Source organism: Oryzias latipes, chromosome 2, assembly GCF_002234675.1.
Source record: "Oryzias latipes chromosome 2, ASM223467v1".
Classification (NCBI taxonomy): Eukaryota; Metazoa; Chordata; class Actinopteri; order Beloniformes; family Adrianichthyidae; genus Oryzias; species Oryzias latipes.
The window spans coordinates 20,720,751-20,735,890 of NC_019860.2; the positions used below are offsets into that span (position 1 = coordinate 20,720,751).

The 15,140-nt window shown below is 39.9% G+C and overlaps 2 protein-coding genes across 4 annotated transcripts in view; one reads left to right on the top strand and one right to left on the bottom strand.

The window, feature by feature from the left end:
• Positions 1-15,140, top strand: part of msl3 (MSL complex subunit 3) — a 204,649-nt gene that overhangs the window by 137,585 nt on the left and 51,924 nt on the right. The window lies entirely within an intron of this gene.
• The window catches only part of arhgap6 (Rho GTPase activating protein 6), a 97,297-nt gene that overhangs the window by 44,507 nt on the left and 37,650 nt on the right, over positions 1-15,140 (bottom strand). Inside the window, exon 1 of one of the 3 annotated variants that reach the window (XM_023965748.1) lies at positions 4,716-5,017. The exons of the other annotated variants lie outside the window; for them this stretch is intronic. Coding sequence (XP_023821516.1) covers positions 4,716-4,763 — 48 coding nt within the window. The 5' untranslated portion in view covers positions 4,764-5,017. Of the gene's footprint in view, positions 1-4,715; positions 5,018-15,140 lie in introns of those variants that run through there. 3 annotated transcript variants of the gene reach the window in all.

The following is a 15,140-nucleotide window of genomic DNA, read 5'->3' on the forward strand; positions in this document are numbered from 1 at the left end:
CAGCAGATTATGAAGAAGAAAAAGCAGCTTTGTGTTGATATGCAACACTTTACAGTAGTGAAATCAACATGAATGTTGCAGTGAAAAGTGTTTTGCACCGCTTTGCAACATTTCACCTTCGTATAGTGCTGCTTATTGGCGGCCAAGTCCCTTTTCTCCGTGCCAGAATCAGCTCATTTATGTTGATGGCGTGAACGGTCGAAGACTTCCGACATGTCAATACGCATGTATGATTTTAGGTGTCATAAGCAAACCAAAGACTGAAATGGACCAAACCACCAGAAAAAAATCATCCAGTTCAAAGCTCACGCTGCTCGGGGCAAACAAATCAGGGAGAAAAGTCCAGCGAATCTTTTGATTGTCGACAAATATCTGTAACTCCTCACAAAGCCACATTTTTGTAGACATTTTTTACTTTTTTGTGAGTACTGCTTCTTCTTCGTTTTTTTACTTTTCCCCCTTACTCGTAATAAACAATGCTCACATCATTAACTCCACTTACTTGACTTCTGCTCTTTGGTCACTCACAAGTGAACCTTTGGTCCGTACCAGGGTCCAGTTGAGCTTTTACACCTGTCTTCTCGGAGAAAATAATCTCTGGAGCAAATCAAATCAAAGTGTGATTGACCCCCAAACTATTCTTTCAGCCCACTCAGATAGTGCCCCGAGAAGTGGAGGAAGTCACAGGGATGGTTTGAGTTTGGCAACTTAATCTTTAAGATAAATGTGGATTCTATTGGTCCACACCCTATTATTTGATGAAGTTTTCTATCTTTTTAAGCATCTTTTAGGTCATAGATCATTGGTTCATTAGTGTAAGATAAGAAGATAAAACTTTTTGTCTGTGGAGTGGAGTTCTGGGTGTTTAGTTAATAGGGTTGGGCGATGTGCCCTAAATTGGCCGTTGACGATGTTTGCTGTCAACCATCGGGATGGACGATGATATCGTCGGGGGGGGGGGGGGGGGGGGGGGGGGGGTATTTTTACATTTTTCGTTCTTATATGATTGCTATTCGTTATTTTACTTTATTACTTTATTTATTTCATTTCCCAACTAATGATTCTTCCGCGATGATCCAGTATAAACTAAGGGAAGTGACTTTACCAAAAAAAGTAACAAACAAAATAGACAAGAAGTGGTCCGCTCCCGCACTTAACTAGTCAAGTGGACCGGCGGAGCGCGGACTTACAGCTTTGTGTTTGATGGGGGGGGGGCTTTGTTACATGAGCGGTATGTGTTGGAGATTTAAGACTGCGAACCGTCCTGCAGCTCTTGGGGTACGAGCTACCGAACTCAGAACCGGGTCTAAAAGTGTGTGTCTGAGCACAGCTCGGATCGTCAGCACACACAGCGGTTTGAGCTTCAAAGCAGAAATGTCGCTCAGTCCTTAGAAAACATTCAAAGAATCACGTGGATTTGTGTTTCCAGTCGTGTCCCGACTAAATAAAGGCTGATGTTATTCCCACATGTTTACGTGCAGCGCCACCCAAAGCTAATGTTGTTAGCCCGTGTTAGCATACTGCTAATTCCGGCTCCGTTCTTCAACAGAAAAAGCACTGACCACACGGATTAAAATTAAAATGATGAGCGAACAGGTGCTTCATAATAATCGTAACATTATTAAAAGCATGTTTAGAAGATCGTCTCGTATACTACCGAGCTGACATATCTATGTATAAAGCCGCTCGGCGCTGTTTAACATTGTTTTGTATTGAATTGTTACATTCGATAAAGCCTCTCGGCGGAACTTATATCCTCTTCCGGTTTTTCAAACCTTACTGCGCATGTGCGAATGCTTTATTCCGACCGAAAGTGTGACCTTAGTGAACGTTTTTTATATTCTGAAAACATTTTTCTGTGCCATGTACACGGTTGGATTCTAATCTGACCATTGATCCCATCAAGATATTTTGCACATGTAACCGCGGCTTATGGTGTAGACTCGCAACGTGGCGGGGTCGTGGCATCACGATGGTGTCTCTCCATCGTGACGTCACTCACCCATCACGATGGACGATGGTATCGTCTATCGGCACAACCCTATTAGTTAATCAACATCTTGGTAATGCGTGACAATGTGAACTCAATGACCTCACATCACAGTCTGCTGGCTATGTTAAAGAAAACTGTAGACACAGCTGAACATGGCTTCACGTCTGTGTTATCTAATTTCTGGATCTGTCTGTCTTCCTCATCGCTGTGTTCAGCCTCTGGTAACCTACAATCTGAAATATTTCAATTTTCTCGCAGGAATGCCAAAAGTCTGCATATTCATACTCCTCCATTAACACAAATGCAGTCTCATTGGAATCATGTTTGTCATATTTCTAGGTCTTTATCTAGAGCTTTTATGAGGCTACAGTTTGGCAGATGACACTGTCTTATTTGCTTCTGATTCACAGAGTCAGCACTTACTATACAAACTTATCAAGTTCAGGGACAGGGTGTGAATAGAATTAGATAGAATTCATTTCTTACACTTTGTCTACAAAAGGTACGGACATCTTTTAAAAGATGAAAAATAGGTTAGCCACACCCACAGCTAACAACAGAAGGAACCGCTGGACCACAACGTTGAGACTGCTGGTATTTTGTCACAAAGTTATGTAACTGAGAAGCAATTTATAAAATCCTTTTAAAGTAGGGACTAAATTTGAGTCTACCTTCACATTTAAATAATCAGTTATAAAAGAAAACCGTTTTATCTTTTATTCTATTTTTTACTTCTGTTTAAATTCTAAAGAAACATGTAATGTTGGACTGATGAACCAACTGATTTATCTCCTCGTTTCCAAACTTGTTTCCTCCCATCCCACTGTTTGGCACATTCAATATTTTTCAACTACAAATGCATAATCATGCCAAAGAAGTCATAATCTAATGGGATTTTTCCATACTGCTGGTTTAACCCTATTATATCTCATTACATTTGTTCCCTAAGAACATAAGGTTTTCCAAAGGCTTGCACACTTTCTCATCATATATTAGTGGGTTCAGAAAAACAGAATGTAAAATGGGAATTTTTACAGTTTTTTTATGGACAACAGCTTATGTTTTGGTCTCTGTCTGCACCACGGCACCTCACCTTGCAACAATCTGACACCAGAGAGCCAAACCAACAGGGACGAAAAGGCAGGTGTATAGATTTTCAGTCAATGAAAGCCGCCAGTCACATCAACAGCTCAGTTAAAAAAAAAAAAAAAGCAGACATGGATTTCCTACCAACTTAAAGACCCACTTCTATCATCTCTTGTTCTATTTTCAAAGTGTTCCCAGTGGTCCTTTATATCATCATTATGCAATTTCAGCTAAAATTAAATTAAAGTCATTTTGTGGGACATAGTTTCGGCAGATTTCATTACGGACCAAGCCTGCCCCCACCTCCCGTCACCTAAAGTGACCACTTACAATGAAAAGTCTATGTAAACATGCGGATTTGCACATTTCCCCTTTCTGCAAGCATTTTTGAGACCGTTTTCAGGCTGTATGTCCAAAACCCGTGGCCATTGAAAGCATGTTGACAGATAAATCAAGTTGAACTTTGACCAATCAGATGGACTCAGACGACCCCCCCCCCTTCATTCACGGAAGCGCCAACCGTTAGAAAATTTATCATGGATGAGAAATTAATAATTGCGGTTTGTGTCCGGCAAGAATTATATGACACCACGTCTTTAATATATCGGAATAGATTAGCGAGATTTGCACCGCTTTGACATTTTGCACAAAGCCTCTCTAGGTGGCAGACTGCTTGTCCCATGTGAACACCCTACGCTGACGCTTTTAGCCCGTTCACATGCCCGGTGTGAACACAGCATAGCAACAAAAAGGCGAGCAATGTTGGAGCTGTCCAGGCGTACAGTTTGGAGCCGGATACCAGCTCAGATGAGGAATACAAAGACCTACACAGATCTTTGTCTACAAGTGGATGCATCAGAATGGAGCGGAGCAGGGAGCTCAGCGTATTTTCTACGTCACAAAAACTGTTTTTTTCTGCTCCTGATTCACAACAGTTTAGTATAGAAATACTCAAAAATGTAATTGTAAGCTACATTTTCTTCACATATGTCCTCCATCGTCAGAAAAATGACACAAAAACGTGTTAATGTCACCAAAAAACATGCATATATGCATTGCAGTGGGCCTTTAGAGGGAGGAGAAAGGGTGGGCGAGCCATGATAGACTTTTGCATGTTTCAAATCTGTGCACAAATTCAAACCCCGGAGTGAACCAGTTCTGTGAGACGATTGGAAAAGAAAGAAAAATCTGCCTTCAAAAATTCGGTTCCCTCTTTTAAAGTGAAGTTCTCATCAGTTTCGGTGGTTTTGACCAATATATGAATGTTTTGCCTCCATCTGGGCCTAAGGGAGGAGTGTCTAACACTAAAACAGGTTTGTAGCAAGGCTGAGACAGAGCAGGAGTCTCTCTTTTTGGACCTTGCGTCTGAACATGCACCACTAAGAGGTTCATCACAGGATGTTTTCATCACATTTCACTTTCAGCCTCCTGTAGTGCGTGAGGGTCAGCCCTCGGGGCGCTCACGTGTGAAAGTTTGGGATTATTTGCTGAAATCCAATAGCTTTGCGCGTAAAAGTGCTTTTCGCGCAAATGACAGTTTTGGTCTGCAGAGACATTTGCAGGACCACAAAGCAAGCGCATTTCCGTTCATGTGCACGAGACAAACAGCAGGTCTGGAGAGCGCGTGCATACTCACAAGGTAGGAGTTGTGCCTGTCGAGAAACACGGAGTCTCCCATCGTCATGAGCAAGTGTCCACATAAAAAAAAAAACACCGGAGGAAATCCGCAGGAGTCTGAACGAGCCCTCTGGGTCTTTAGGGGGGGAGGAATCCCCTTCAGGGCGTCCGGGAAGGGCTTTAAAATCCACGAGGAAACGCGAGTGCGTCAGGCAGGACACGCGTGATGCGTAACGGATCCATACTCCGCGCACACCGCGCGCTGAAGACAGATGCTGAACCGGACCGAGGAGGCAGCCTGTCAAGTCAGCGGCGGGGCAGACGCCACTTCCGGTGCGGATTCACAAAAATAAAACCATTTCTGAAGAGTGGAGCTTCCGGCATAAATGTGTTAAAATATGTTGAAAATTAGCTGAAGATTTTAAATAAACATATAAACAAATCTGCACGGGCCTGTTCAATAGTACACAAACTTGGCATTTTTTTCTCTCAAATCGTTGTGAATCAGGAGCAGACAAAAAAACTGGCTGTTTGACAAAAATCTTATCAGTGACAGAAAATACACTGGGCAGGCCACAGGCTTCCTGGTCCGTGCTCTCAGCAATGAGTAGGGGAAGGAGGGCGGGGTTGCTCTGCATCAGTGCTTGTGCCCACAACTCAGAGGTGAATTTCTAATGAACTGCTGCCGCTCTGCAGAAACTACGTCCTACACTTTGTAAATTTATTTTGGCTAAAAAGGGCACAGTCGTAATTAAAAGAGCACTGGGAACAATTTAAAAACAGATCAAAGGATGATTGGAGAGATAACTTTTCTAGTTATCACTTGTTCACACCTACTGCTTGTTTGCATTTTTGCTTGTTTTTCATGGGTTTTTTAGGAGATGTGTGTTCTTTTATATGGGTAGCTATTATGCTTTGTTTCATGCTGTTTCGTATAAGATGAGTGAAACCCCATTCATTTTCTATAAAATGTATTGGGTGGCATACTCATCCTGTGGTGAGAGGAAGTCAAATGTATTGGTGCAAATGCTGCATTTTTTATAGATTTATTCTAGATTTCTTATGTTTTATTAAGAAATAGTTGCTTTTCCATGCTAAATCTATCTAAATTTTAATTTACTGATGTAATTTCTTAGCTTGGTTAGTTATATTGTTAGACCAAATACAATATTCTATACATTAAACTGTATTTCTTTTAGTCAAGACTTTTTTGTCTCAAGTGTCACTGTCAGTTAATCTGACACACATTTTAAACTTTTATTAATTTCTTATTTCTACTTTCATTTTTGTTTTACTATAAATAACTTTATTATAAAATCAAATGATAAATTCTGTCCAAACACTTTTATATCAATAAATGTTGCTGTTTTTTTCCGAGTATCCAGTCATTTAGTCAATTTTTTTAATAAATACACAGAATCAGGGCCTGTGCTTTTATTTTGGAAACAAGGCAGTCTGTTTCTGGTTTCATTTAAAATGCCTTGTAGTTGCTGGCACATAAAAAAGAGGAGAAGAGAGACTAGGCGGGGCTCTGAAGGAGGAGGACCAGCAGTGGAAAGAGCTTTTGATTATCAACAGTGGAGCTCCTGCTGCCGTGTTTTCATGTCAGTGACCCACAAATGGGCCTCCACACTTGATAAGGTTTGACTGAAGAGGCTCCACGCTGGTCAGGGTTTTATTTTCTGTTGTGCTAAGACACAACACTGAAGGATATTTCTCTGTTTCCAGAAGAACGCCTTTTTGTGATAAACAAATATGCTGAAAAATTGCATTCCTAAGCAGGAAACACCGAGGAGCTTGGGTAATGCTTCACCAGTGACCGGCGTTGGGCAACCTGCGTCGAGAAAACCCTCCGCTCACATCTATCCTCATGAAAAGCAGAAGTTACGCAAAACCAAATGGAACACAACCCAGATTCATTAACGACAACGCGGCTGAGAAATGAACCGGCCTCACACACACACACACACACACACCTTTAACAAGACCTAATGAGAGCCATCTGCTTTATTTTCTTCTGTTTTCCTTCTTTACATAGAGCAAGACACTCGGTTCTTTTTTTGCTAATTCAATAGAGAGAATGTGTGAATGAGCTGATGGATAAGATAAACTGGATTCCTCCCTCTGCTTATCAGTTTATGCTAAAAACAATCTAAAGAATGCTGAAAAGTCGAGCTTCTTATGATAAAGACTCCAGAGGACGGACCAGATGCTTTACTATGCTGTTTGCATATCAAGGAGGAAGAATGCATTCAGGTAAAGATGCTCAGATCTGACCATGTTCGTCAGTGCCATCAACACATTTGTCCCTAGTTTTCAAATAGTTTGAATTCTTTTTGTTCGACGTAAAAAAGCGTTTTCAGATAGTCACAAGTACGTCAGACGACTGTCACAGTCAGACACATACCGTCCCGCTTTTCTACTTACTACCCCCTCCAACCCTGCTGTTTGTGACATTGTGCATCCATTCCAGCTCTTCTTATAACCCAATTTTCCCAATCTGGTCTGTTTTAGGATTTTGTTTTATATCACCAGCTGCAACTAATTTGACTTGTGAATTAGTCCATTGACTAAACAAGTGTCTCACCAATAAAAACAGAGTCTTCTCCAAGTCTTAAATGCTTTCACATTGCAGGCTTTTTTTAACCCAGCAAAAGGGCGCCTTTAATTAAGGTTTTTTTTTTTGTCAGAATTGGATCCTTCAATTTGCACCTTCACAGTCTGAAAAAGGCAAAACAATCCAAGAGTAACATTAGGCTTTATCAATTGCAAGCATGTTATTAATGCTTTGTTTACAAACCTAAACATTTCAATTCTCATATTCTCACTATAGGACACAAAGCTCATCTTTTCCTTACATGCCACTTACTTACAGTTTATCCATTTGATATTGCCCGTCATTTGTTGCAACCATTGACTGCATATAAGGACTGGACTGAGTGACCCCTCCTCCCTGGCTTACCAAACAGGAAGTCCCCGCTGATTCCAAGAATCCCAAATGCCATAGACTTCTACAGCTAAGTCATTGTATTTGTCAGAATAACCACTTTGCTTTGATACTTTTTTTTTTACGTGTTCTTTCTAATCCTAATTATTTTTTTACAATATTTTTTTCTGTAGTGCAAGTTATTCATGTTACAAACTGGCCAGTAAGATGCCTCAATAAAAGTAGGTGGAGCCTGCTGGCCCCCACATCCAACCATCGAAACGTTTGACAGATGGCTTTCAAGTGGTAAATGACCACTGCTCCTTTACAGTTAACATTTGCAGTGGCAACCTGTGATTCATACATGCAATTTGTCGTCAGTTTTGATTGGCCGTCCTGGCTCAACCTTCTGCATATATCTCCATAGACCAGAACGTGAAAGAACTGGAACATACCCCAGTGTGGTTCTAACATTGCATCGTCTGGTCATACCCCAGTTGACCAGAGAAAGCTTACGAATTCTGTGAAATATAAATACAAATACCAACTTGGATCATGGTTAAGGAAGTTTTAAAAACTGCCGATTAAAAACAGGGGGTATATAGGTCTGTCTCTATCTATCGATATACTGTATACTATATGGATGGATGGACAGATGGATAGCATAAAAACTACACTTAAGAAAATCTATCTCATGCTCGATATTTTCTATGAATTTATTCAAAGTAATACAATACAATGTACTACACAAAAATGAAAAAAATTAACTATGAACGTTTCAGTATCCAAAATAGACCTGTGCAATACTGGAAGGAAGATTTTCAAGAGGATGGCTTATTAAAAAATGGTTTGTTGTTGATGTAAAGTAAGACATTTCTTTTCGTAAAACATCTTTTAGGTAAGTAAGAAAGTACGTTTTATTTACATAGAGCCGTTCCCAGATAAAATGACAAAGCACTGAACAATAAAACACAATACAATACAATAAAAACACAAACAAACAATCAATTTAATATCATGCAAAACAAACTAAATAGAAGAAAATTAATATAGAGTAGGAATAACAATGGTGGGACAAATAAAAATGACAGATCTTCACTGTTCTTTCTCTTCTATCAATGAAGACCCCCAAAAAGCAGAGAAAAAGATTTCTCACTACAATATGTGATAGAGTTGTGAATTGTTATTTAGGTGGCAATTTGGTTGGATTCACAATTTAAGTTTAACGATTCACAGATCAAAAATCAATTCTTACTATTTAACAGGGGTGTGAATTGGCAAGAGCCTGGCGATACGATACGTAACCCGATACTGTACCGGAACGCATTTTTCTCTTTTTTAAAAGTATGACTTAGAAAAAAAATCTTCCTGAATTTCAATACGTCTTTCATTGTAATAAAATTATCAAACTGATTTCATTTAATGATGACAATGTTAAGCACTGCAACTGTATCTCATATAAAAGTTGCTTTTACCCAGGCAAATTTGTAGTGCTTTTAATTTGGTAACCTAAAATATAGAAAGGGAACAATCAACATTGACTGATTTCCACAACAAAATATATTTAAGAATGTGAAAAAATGGAATGAATGTGCCTTAATACTGCATTCGGTTGGTTGTGCGGCTAAACACAGAAAGGGAGATTCCTGTTATTAGCGTTTCCAGCATCTTGTTTTTTGTGCTTGTTTATTTTAATTCTCATGCTTGTTTTTCTTTTTTTTGTTTGTTTAAATGTAAAGCCCTTTGTCTTATACTTTTATATAAAAAGTGCTATAAATAGAGTTTGATTTGATTTGATTGAACCAATAAGGTTGTAAAAGTATGATTGGGGAAATAAAACACTTTTTACTTTCAATATTGCTTAATGCAGTTTAGTACTTTTAAACGGTTCAAGGGCCTGAATGGTTTTTCAAAAATAAAGGGGAAAACAAAACACTATTTCTTGTTTTTTTTCCAACTTTCTTTATTGAACATTTTGTATTAAACAGACATTCCAGTGGAAAATATTTACAATTTTGAATGAGATAAACAATCAGAGAATGTCACCCCACACAGACCCTTCAACCCCTTTTCCCCTCCCACTCTATTGGCCCAATCCCACCCCACATACCCCAGCCAGCCCCCCCTCCCTTCCTTGGCCAAACAAAAATAAAATTACATAAATAAACCAAATTTTTTTTAATTTAAAAATAATAAATAAAAAGACTGTAATTTGAGTACAAAGATGAATTTAGGAGGAAAAATTAGTAAAATACACAAATATAGCTCAGTTTTAATCTGAAGGTAAGACCATGGTACTGACAAACTGTAGAAAGGGATTCCAGGTGGCCTGAAAGGATTTAATTGAGCCTCTAAGTGAGAACCGGAGTTTCCCAAGTTTAAGGTTGTACATCACATCGCATAGCCAGTGGACATTCGAAGGGAGACGGGGATCTTTCCAGCTCAGTAGGATCAAACGACGGGCCAGCAGAGTGGTAAAAGCCAAAGCCTGTTTCATCGTGCCTGGTACAGCATCAGCGGGAGCGACTCCAAATATTACGGTGCTCGGATTAGGTGTAATGTGGTAGGTGTAGGCTCCCGATACTACATTAAACACATAGAGCCAGAACTGTTGCAGCCCAGGACACGACCAAAACATGTGAACGTGGTTAGCAGGGGACTTTCGACATCTGCAACATGCGTCGTCAATAGAAGGATAAATTTTGGCAAGTCTAGAATTAGTGTATTGGACCCTGTACACAACTTTACACTGGAGTAATCTATGGAGTAATCTATAGATGAAGAGTGGACAAGGGACAGCACAGATTTCCAGAGTTGTTCTGTTAACTGGAGATTAAGACTTTCTTCCCAGGCAGTCTTAACTGCGTTGGTTGATGTTGAACCTTTACCTACAAGGTCAACGGAGAGAAGTGAATCTAACAGCGTTTTTGGGGGACGGTTTGGAAAGTGAGGGAAAAGTTGTTTTACAAAGTTACAAACCGGAAAGAAGCGAAAAAGATGATTCTTTGTAATGTCACATTTAAGTGAAAACTGGTCAAATGATGAAAAGACGCCGATCATGTTGAGATCAGCTACAGATTTGATTCCCTTTGTGTGCCAGATTTTAAATGCCGGGTCGGTATTAGATGGTTCAAATACACAATTTTTAAAAGCAGATGTCAGGACAGTACTACTAACAATTCCTAACCGCTTCCTGAACTGATTCCAAATCTTCACAGAGGTGGAAACCATTGGATTGTTAGAAAAGTGCAGAAGAGGAAGTTGTGAGCACAAAACAGAACGCAATGAGACTTGTGTAGACCTTTTTTCAAACTTAACCCAACTCAGCATTAAGTCATCCTTGTAAGTCATCAAAAATAAAAGTTTCTGTTATATTGGCTGCCCATTAATAGTACCTAAAGACAGGGAGAGCCAGTCCACCTGTGTCTTTTGGGGATTGTAAAACAGACCTACGAATATGTGGCGGCTTACCGGCCCACAGAAAGGTTGAAATAAGTCTGTCCAGTCTATCAAAAAATGATTTATTCAGCAGAATCGGGAGGTATTGGAATAAATATAAAAACTTTGGGAGGACAACCATCTTTACCAGGCTCACGCGACCAGCCAGCGAGAGGGGAAGTGTCAACCAGCGGGCAAAATCACTTTCAATTTGTTCAGTCAGAGGGGTAACATTTTTACAAAATAGTGACGATGAGGAGGGCATGATCTGAATGCCAAGTTAGCGGAAACCATTAGTTGACCATCGAAATGGCAACTTTGCGGGGTTGAGTGTCTTGGCAAGGTCAATAATGGGACAGTTCGCTCTTGTGATAATTAAGTTTATAACCAGATACTGCACTGTACTCTGTACACTGTGTTCTGATTTTGAAAATTATCCTCTCACCTGCTCGGTTTGTGGTCATAGTTGTGTTGCTTTCACCGGGTCTTGAACCATGTCAAGACTTGTGAGTTCTGAGTGCATTTGTTTTGTGTGAAGTAAACCTCACCTTTGGCCCAGCTCTGTTTCCCTTTGTGATCCAGGATAACACCAACCTCTGCTTGTCCTTATGAAAGGCTCTTATCCTGAAGAGTTCTTAAAACTCAGGTGCTGTTCTCTCCACAAAAGAACATGTGTGTGCGTGGGGGGGGTTGGTTAACCTTTTTGTTACATCACTGACATCTACCTTACTTAATCCCTTTGGAATTAGCCTAGAATTCCACATGTGTGCTCAAAAATTACCCCAAAAGGGTTGACGTTTGCCAAAATGGTCCCAGTGGGCATGTTCCAACTGTTCAGCACAATTGTAGACAGTTTGACGGTGCTGCATTCGGTCCAAAAGGGGACAACCCAGAATCCTACCTACCAAATGTGAGACAAATCAGGATGTACCGAATGTTGCAATTCCTCCAAAGACCCTTGGAGGCAGGTTTCAGGGAGAAACACATCTCCTTTAAGTTTAACTTTATAAAAGTACCACTTTATATTTAAAAAACAAATGCACCATCTGCTTTTTTTATTTATCCCTTTATTCATAATTCTTGTAATGTATTCTTGTATTCTTGTTAATTCAGCTTTATGGAAAAAACCATGTTTTGCATGTTAGTTGGTTATTTGGAATTCCCTCTCAGTGGGATTGGATGCATGTGATTATGTGGCCCTGCAGCAGACATGAAACCTGTCCAGTCTGTACCGTAGCTGGGACAGGCTCCAGCAACCCCTTGATGAACCCAAAGTCAAATACCTGAGTTGCGAAATCCCTTGCTGGTGTTTTAAAGACTCACTCCTGCAAAAAATCTTGTGTTTTTAACATATTCTTGTGGCATGATTCTCTTGTTGGATGGCATGCATAAAGAAAACTAGGATTAAAGCTGCATTTCTGAGAAAATGCAAAGATTGATGTCAAGATTACCCTGGATACACATTTTGACTAAAATAATTTGTGACATAAAAGGAAAACATTGTTCCAGATTTGTTTATGCATTCTTTAAGTTGGCCATAATGTCTTCTTCTGTTTGCAGTTAGTTTAGGAAACAAAATTCTATACTACTGGTATTTGAAAAAAGGTCCTCTGACTGTCTCATCAGTGTTTAGTTACAGAAATGCCCCCAACCCCAGACCATAAATACACACAAGCTGATAAGATGCACCCTCCAACCAGTCTGACTAGCTGTGACAAAGCATTTCCAGAGTGGAAACTCATCTTAATGACTTTGTCTGGTGAATTTCTGATCAAAAGCAGTGTCTTGTGCCCACGCAGATGGCATTTCTTCTGCATATCATTGCTTAAATCATCCGCATAGGTGTTTATGTCTCATGTAGTGGCATAAAAAAAGGAGCAACTTTGATTAGCTACCCCTTGATTTCATGTAAATACTCCTTCAAATGGGTCCAAGTGGAGTCCATCTCTACACAACACTCAACTCTGAGTCTTGGAATGCTTTGTTGTTCTGTCTTCTTAGTTTGACCCTGTGAAGTGCTGATGACCCAGCTTCAGCTTGATCTAGCCCCACCCCTTTTTTTGTCCTGCGCAGGATCAGATGTGCACAACACTCCAGAAGGCTCACACAGTCTGGTGCTAGATGACAGCCAAGATAGCACAGAAGATCAATGCACAAACACAAGCCTCCATCTTCATGTTTGTGTCAACGCCGGTCATATTGTTGTTTTGAAGTGACTGCAATTGCTTGCTCCTTTTTCCAAGCACAAATCAAATGATGTTGCATTTGCTTCTCAAATTTAAGGGTCACATTGCTTGGAGTTCACTTGCATGTTGCACAACAGCATGTTTTATAAGTTGATAAACGTGGATTTTCAGACTTATTGTAGATTTATGTTCTGCAGCCACAGTCTGTGAGGGGGACCAGTACATTACGTAAACACCCGGCTGTTTTCTGACACCTTTTCATTTTAAAGGCCTGTGCAGTTCAGAGAAAACACAAAAAGCAGCCAATGACCACAAAATCAACACAACGCACACTATGCTGTCCAGGTATATGGAGACAGCAGAGACACATTACAGTTTAAAGACCACAATTTGAGTTGAAATACTTTGTGCCAAAACTAACTGTGCCATATTTTCCATACTATAAGGTGCACTTAAAAGCCTTCATTTTCTTAAAAAAAAACAAAAAAAAACGTATATATTATAAAACTGCCTTATATATAGATTAATTCTGGTTGTGCAATTTTGTCAAAGTGATTTTGAGAGGTCGTCCACTATGGCCTAAGACCAAAGAGCTGTCTAAGGACACCACAAACAACAGTGCGATCGACATATTTGACACCCCTGATTTTCCCCAAGCAACGTAAAGCAACTGATTCTGAGTAACGTTACATTACTAACCAAAAGTGTTACATACCATCGCCAAACTGCTTTTCTCTGATTCAAAATCTTTTGGAATTCTGTTGATTCCGAGCATTGTTGAAGAGTTACGGTAACTCAAAGATTGTCAACGCAGGAGCTAAAGCTTTTGTGTTAAAAGGTAGATTTGACGGAAAAAAAAAACTTTTTTTATTAAATCAGCTTTATTCTTTAAAAAAATTAAGAATTAAGTCGATGATTTGCTATTTGTCTGTCCAGTTGTGTTAGCATCTTAGCTACTGATATGAGGAGGAACAAAATTCAAGCCACAGATGATGTCATTGACAGGTGAAACCTCGTGACCCTCTACGGGCCCGGACAACCCAAAAACCCACAGCACCCATGCAGGTAAACCCCCCACTGTTTCACTTGATTTTGTGTAACAAGAAACCTAGTGGTTACCTGGTGAACTGATCTGGCTCCAATTTCTTTATTTGTTTTTAATTTTTTGAAGTAGTTGCAAAAAGGAGATGGAAATGTTACTCCTTACAGGTCTGATTATTCACCTAAACATGATGCATTAACTCTTTTGGTGGACAAAAATTAAAATAACCAAATAAGTTTTAAAATCTGTGAAGGCCTTCTTGATTTAAAATTGTCCATTGTTTTTTCTTGTATAACTTCTGCTTGGTTTAGTTTGTATTCATTGATTCCTTCAGTAGTGGAGGGTTGTCCTCAAAAACTAAAGCAGAGACCAGTCTTTAGACATTAGTCTGCACATGTGGTGGCGTGTTCTTAGCATATGAGCCTTTCATCAAATGCGTCCATACTCTGCAGATACAGTTTGCTCTTCCTACTCGGTCATAACACACAGGTGCAAAAAGAAAGAAGTGGAGGTGGCGAATGAAATAGGTGTCTGCAGAAACAGGGCACGCATAAACAAACTCACAGCAGACACTGCACGAATCAGCGTTTCGGAGGATGACTTCAGCAGCGGGGAATGCGCTCATGTGCCAGGGTGTTGAAGATGAAGCTAAAAGACATGTGGTAACTCAGTCGCCTCAATTGAGCGGTGTAGAGTAAAAAAAACACAACTACAGTCAACTAACCAGTTTTGTCTTGCTTGGGGGGGATCTGATCACACTCAAAACTCTCAGGATGACCCTCGGTTAGCTTCAAATGTGCAGCGTTTGAGAGGAACCGATCCCTCAACGAGCCTTAAATGCAGAACACACAC